The 6,569-nt window shown below is 31.2% G+C and overlaps 1 protein-coding gene across 4 annotated transcripts; it reads left to right on the top strand.

Moving 5' to 3' along the window:
* The first annotated feature begins 863 nt into the window (after positions 1 to 863).
* LOC111885666 (dol-P-Man:Man(7)GlcNAc(2)-PP-Dol alpha-1,6-mannosyltransferase) lies at positions 864 to 4,774 on the top strand. 4 transcript variants are annotated; one of them, XM_023881914.3, is made up of 20 exons: positions 864 to 989; positions 1,097 to 1,182; positions 1,546 to 1,587; positions 1,737 to 1,782; positions 1,882 to 1,968; positions 2,043 to 2,098; positions 2,175 to 2,292; positions 2,375 to 2,433; positions 2,509 to 2,580; positions 2,693 to 2,756; positions 2,838 to 2,941; positions 3,037 to 3,108; positions 3,217 to 3,303; positions 3,395 to 3,462; positions 3,564 to 3,632; positions 3,717 to 3,799; positions 3,910 to 4,000; positions 4,104 to 4,169; positions 4,258 to 4,351; positions 4,436 to 4,774. In XM_023881914.3, exons 1-20 carry the CDS (start codon positions 947 to 949, stop codon positions 4,514 to 4,516), a joined length of 1,488 nt encoding a protein of 495 aa, XP_023737682.1. In that variant the 5' UTR covers positions 864 to 946; the 3' UTR covers positions 4,517 to 4,774. The 4 variants fall into 4 exon arrangements, with proteins under 4 accessions (XP_023737682.1, XP_023737681.1, XP_052626249.1 ...); XM_023881913.3 differs by having other exon boundaries at positions 3,717 to 3,805; XM_052770289.1 differs by having other exon boundaries at positions 920 to 989; positions 1,082 to 1,182.
* Positions 4,775 to 6,569: the final 1,795 nt, after the last annotated feature.

Below are 6,569 nucleotides of genomic sequence, written 5' to 3'. Positions count from 1 at the left end.
ATTTAATTCTACACGATAATCTGTTATTTCTTATTAAAATAAAGAAATGAGCATGTGATGAAACCGGTATCGTTCCTGATTTTTTGAAAACCGAATTTCATCGAAATTCAATTTCGAGTATCGAATCGAATTAACATTATCGGTATTGATACCGGGAATGATACAAGTTTTCGGTATTATTACTGGTACTAACGATACCGAATCTCATTTTTTTTTTAATTTTAGAATACCGAGTACCATTTCATATTTGATACTGATAAGAGTTCGAAGTTTGATTCAAACTGTTTATGAATGAGAGTAGAATATAAGACCTCGTGTCTAAAATGAATAATTTTTTAAATTTTCATATTAATCTTTTATTTTAAAATAATTCACTTAGATGCGACTAAGGGTGCAAACGAGCCGAGCCGAGCCCGAGCCCGAGCCCGAGCTTGACCAGGATCGGATCAGGCTCGTTTAAGTTATATGAGGCTCGAGCTCGAGCTCGGCTCGATTCGAGCTTTCTTGTACTGAGCTCGGCTCGAGCTCGTAAAGAATTATCCAAGCTCGGCTCGGGCTCGACTCGTTTTTTATCTGATGTGCCTAAATAAGCTTAAGCTCGGCTCAAACTCGTTAAGAAGCTCGTTTACTAATACCCTAAATCCGTAATTCCTCTAATATATTTTTATTTTAATATATATAAATAATAATAAATTATATTATGTAAAGGCTCGTTTATGCTCGAGCTCGAGCTCGTTTAATAAACGAGCTTAATATTAAGCTCGAGTTCGGCTCGGGCTCATTTAAAATCGATTTCGAGTCGAACTTTTAATGATCCGATCCCGAGTAGCTCTCGAGTAGCTTGGCTCACTGCCGTCAAAAAGTCAAAAGGCACGTCCAAACACCTCCCTAAACGCTCGCTAAGACGCTAACCCACCTCCACTCCCTGTATCACCCTCTCCCTACAATGGCTCCTCCTCGCCGATCTTCGAATTTCATGTCGATTTACGGTTAATAATTATTTAATTTTCCTTGATTTGCGCATATAATACATTCGTTGTTGTTTGTTTGTTTTTAGTGGTCAATCAAGTCATAGTTGTAGTTTTGAGTGATTTAGGTTATGATGTGCTTCTCGGATCAATTGCTGCATTTTACGTACTTATGGCGCCATTTACGAAAGTTGAAGAAAGCTTCAATGTTCAGGTAGGTATAAGATTTCTTTTTGTTCTTTTGATTTTGCTCAAAGGCAATAATTTTGACAATTTGAACTTTTAACTGATAAAATCTATTATAAATCATAAAATCCAAAAGAAAAAAATAATAAAATAAATACCTCCTCAGTCTAAAGCCTTTGATTTTGGATGACAATTCTGTTATTTAGATTGGATTGAAACATTGACTATCTTCCTCTTGTTATTCACTTCCCCTGAACTCATAAGCTTCCTTTGTTGTGATGATTTTTCTTCCACCGTGTTCATAATCGTGGAATTCTTTCCACCCTATTCTGCATCCAAAGGTGTGATTTGTAATTGAACTGATAATGTTTATGACATTTTGTTTACTCAGGCCATGCACGATATCTTGTATCACTGGCATCACATAGAAAATGTAAGTACTAGCCTTTTTTCTATTTTACTCTATCAGAGAAGAATACACTATGGATAAGTCTTAGAGTCATAAGTGACTTTCTTTTCTGGATTTAAAGATTCATCATTTCTCTCTAATGGTTCTATATGATGCCACTACTTACACAACAGTATGATCATTTGGAGTTTCCTGGGGTTGTTCCTCGAACGTTTATTGGTAAGCTCTTTTATCTTATAATTTATAAAATCATGATATGAAACATCATCTGAAACTTAAAACTTAGAACTCCTTTTCTTCCCATGTAAATGTTCACAGGTGCATTACTAGTATCCATTTTAGCATCCCCAGTTGTTCTAGCTATCAATTTGCTGCACTTGCCAAAGATTTATAGTCTTTTAGCAGGTTAATTTATATTTCATCTGTTCAAACTTATACACAAAACCTTAGTTCTCTTACTCATTTGTATTGTTTTGTAGTCCGTTTGGCTCTAGGATTCTTTATATTAGCAACACTTCGATTTTTACGTGTTCAGGTATTAAAGTTTTACTTTTTTATGTTTAAGTTGTTTGACATTAGTTCATGTAAATTTTATTAATTTCTCTGAGCAGATCAGAAATAAATTTGGGCTTCAAGTTGAAGCTTTCTTTGTGATACTATTAGCAATTCAGTTCCATATGCTGTTCTATTGCACACGTCCTCTTCCTAATATACTTGCTTTAGGTTTAGGTGATTAAACTTTGACCCTTCATTGACTTACACAAAGACCATTCTTTCCTTTTCTTTTTCAAATTTGTGTATGATTCTGTAGTAAATTTATCATATGGATACTGGTTCAAAGGGAGCTTTTATGCCACATTAAGATGCCTGGTATGCTTTTATTTTTCAGAAATGTAAAAAATAACTTGTAAATTAAAAAGTCATTATTTCTAATGAAAAGTTCAGATTTTTGCTACCATTGTCTTTAGATGTGATATGCTGCTACTTCTTTGTCCTCTTGGCCTTGAACTTTTACTGGTATATCTTCTTGCTGTTTCATTCTTATCAAATTATTTTTTTTCTCATCCTTTATCATTATTAAAATTATTGTTTCAAGTAATTACAACGAAATGCCTCTGTAAAATTACAGACAAAATCAATTTCCTTGTGGAAAGCCATAAAATGCTGTGCTGGAGCTGCAATTTTCAGCATAGGTCTGTATTACTATTTTATCTAATTTCACCTATAAGGACAAAAATAACAATTATATTAATAAAAATCTCATATTTTATCAGGTCTTACTATCTTTATCGATTCCATAATGTGGCAGAGGTGGTTGTGGCCTGAATTTGAAGTCTTTTGGTTTAACTCTGTCTTGAACCGGAGTTCAGAATGGGGTGTATCCTAAACTAGGGTTTTCTTTTCTTATTTAAATATTTTCATTTATCTTTTTATATTATTAATTATACTTCTTCCATAACATATGTCCCCTAGACACATCCATTTTACTGGTACTTCACTTCTGCTTTACCTCGCTCACTACTGGTTGCATATCCTCTCTTTTTGGTAATCAATTAGGAAAAAAAAATACTAATTTTATAATATTTATAAATTATACTCCATTTATCTGATATCAAAAGATGATTTGACTTTAAAATTTTGTGATTGTTGCAGTTTGGGGTTATATTTGATAGAAGACTTTTATTCTACATTCTTCCTGTTCTTTCATTTATCATACTTTACTCCAAGCTTCCACACAAGGTATCTTACATACACCATAAATTTTTTAGATCAACTTGATGTGTACTACTCAAGGGCATAAATGTCCAAAATTTACAATTTTTTTTTTCAGGAGCTTCGGTTCATTATCAGTTCTGTTCCAATCTTCAATTTGTCAGCAGCAGTTGCAGCTAGTCGAATGTATGTGGCTTCTTTCTAATTTGTGTTTTGTTTTTTTTTTTCTTACTTTTTATCACATCATGTTCTTGAAATCATAACATTGTTGTTTTTTTTTACCACAGTTACAACAATAGAAAGAAGAGTTTTTGGAATCTACTTTACATAGTTCTGATTGGTTTGCTTGTGATCAGGTTGAAAGATAAATTATTTTTCTTTGGTTATTTAAAATAAAAAAAATGTTTCACATCTCATTCTTGATATGATAATTTCTGTAGTTTAGGATGCAGTGTCATCACTTTCATGGCCTCTTATGAGAACTACCCTAGTGGCTATGCTCTAAGATCTTTGCACAAAGTAGGTATAGGTAATCTCTCTCCTCTTTTTTTTTTCTCTCATAAATGATCATTATTTAATTATAATATTAATAATAATTCTCTATAATAATCATTACTTGAAATCTTCTGATAGGTCATATGAAAAACACTACCAGGGTTCATGTTGACACCTTCTCAGCAATGAATGGAATTTCCCGGTTTTGTGAGAATGACAACCAATGGGTGTATGTTTATTTTTTACTGAAAAATAAATTTATTTGTTATCTTTAAAAAGATAAACATTATGAATTCTTGTTTATTAACTATATTATTATGTTACTGATTCAGGTATTCTAAAGAAGAAGGAATACATTTGGAAGAATTTTGTCAGCGGAACTTTACCTATCTTTTGAAGTGAGTTACTGATATTATTAATTTTCGACTTATAAAAATTTCAAATTTTAATATTATATAAATGGAATTTAACTAATCTTTTTCATAGCGAACATTCGAGCATCAAGGGATTTGAGTGCTTGTTTAAGGTAGATGGGTTTTCTAGGATGCGTCTTCATGTTGGCTTCCCGCCAATTTCAATGGTATTTATACTTAATAATACATAAATTTTTTTTTGATGTATTTTTTCAGAATGCATTTATGAAACATGTTTGTATTTTTCACAGGTTAAAGAGCCAAAAGTCTACATACATGGAAATATAGAAAACACAGATATCATGGATAGAAGTTGGCCAGGTTGTTCATGACTTCCTCTACCTTTGAAGTTTAACTCTTTTTTTTTTTTTTTTTTTTTTTTTGGATTGTGAGTTTTATCGGATCAATTGATAATTTTTGTATGTTACACATAGTGTTTGGTGCTAGATCATGAACATGATATGTAATATTTTAAGCTGTTTTTCTTTACATGACATGTATTTAAGTTTATAAGAAATCACTTGGTATATACTTAAATTTGGTTAAATTACTAGTAACAAACATAAGAAATCACTTTGTATTTAAGTTTATACTGTGATTCTTTTTTATCAACGCTAATGTTTAGTGTTCTGTTTCTTTTCTACATTTTGGCTTTTTCTATTTCCGGATTTGCTAATCTATAAAAATAAACACCAAAGGTTTTCAATTTATGAATAGCATTTAATATTTTAAGCGTAACATGTATTTAATACACATTGTTTCATACTAACTCTTAAACATAGTTTGTAATTTGTTTATGTGAAATGTATTCAAGTTTTGGTGTAGTATTGAATTTATATAAAAATTAGTTGGTTGTGAAAGTGCTAGAACTGTTTTATGTTAAACTCTAGTCTCTATGCACCACAAAAGTGTGACGTTTCAGTATTTTACGGTTGTTTGAATAGTCCTACAAATTCTAAAACAGGGAAGATTTTACACTTCAAATTGAAATTGGAACGATCAAAAAACTGCAAGAAGATAAATAAAAAGATGATTTTAACAAATTTATACTTACATATGTTATAAAATCTCTTACCATAACTTCTAATGCCCGGGTTTGTTCAATGTTTTTTTTGGTGTTAGAAGTATTAACATCTCCCCCAGGGCATCCAACTAACACCAAGGGCATGTTCTGTCATTTTAAGGGAGGAGGGAGTCATTTCCTCCCAACCCACTGAACCCACTGTCACATTAGCTTTTGTCTTTTATTTTTCTTCATCTTTTCCAACCTACAACACATAGAAATCTTATCTTTCTTAACCCACTCAATTAGAAAAAAATACAAAACAATTAAGGTAAAATCTTAATTAGCAATATAGTTACCGCCGGTACCACTCACTTTTCAACGGGTTGCTTAATTGGTTTCATTAACCCACATCATCCTCTCTCTCTCTCTCTCTCTCTCTCTACTTTCTCTCTCATTTTCTCTTGTATCATATGTTTTAAAACTTGTACCTTAGTTGTTTTGTATGTTTTTTAATTGAGTGGGTTGAGAAATATAGGATTTTCACGTGTTATGGTTTGGGAAAGATGAAAAAAATAAAAGACAAAAGCTGATGTGACAGTGGGTTCATTGGGTTGGAAGAGAATCCCTCCTCCCTAACGGATAGCTAGAAATTATTGGTAACCAAATGACATAAACTTTTAAAAAAAATGTAAAATTACATAAAAAGTAAAAGTTAATAACTCTCAAATGATACTTGAAGTAACCTTTTTTTATTCAAAATAAAAGTTTTATGTTTGTACTCACGAAACAAAGTTTTTTCTTTAATTTGACTATTTTTCTTCTTAAAATCTAAAACCAATTTTTTTTAAAAGCTTGTTGACAAACACACCATGAGTCCCATGTTTATCATCAATTTCGGTACATAGTTATTCCAAGCTAATATCATCTTTTACATCAAAATGATGTTGTGGTGGTTTCCTATTTATTAATATTAAATTTGATATTAGAGTTTTATTTATATAATTTACTAATTTCTACCTTGTTAGTTTGTTATTTGTATAAGACTACATGCAATATTTACGTGATATCAATATTAAAATTAAAATTTTTATGTTATTTAAAGAGAAAATTATAAATTTAGCATTTTTTGCTAATTACTTTGTAGATAATAGCCAAAAAAACCTAAAGTTACAAAAATAGTCTCTAAAATCGCAGATCATCTGCGATTTAACCTTCCTATCTGCGAAGGTACAAACAGCTAAAACATGGTTGTGCATCAGGGACTTGTACGTTCGCAAATTGATTAGTCCATCTGCTACCACCTGCGATTTTGCCTTTTTCAGGGTATGAATACGTAATTTTTTTGGAACACTCATTTTTCTTTATTTTTGTTGAAGAAA

Source organism: Lactuca sativa, chromosome 4, assembly GCF_002870075.4.
Source record: "Lactuca sativa cultivar Salinas chromosome 4, Lsat_Salinas_v11, whole genome shotgun sequence".
Taxonomy (NCBI): domain Eukaryota; kingdom Viridiplantae; phylum Streptophyta; class Magnoliopsida; order Asterales; family Asteraceae; genus Lactuca; species Lactuca sativa.
This window is presented reverse-complemented; position numbering and strand designations above follow the sequence as displayed.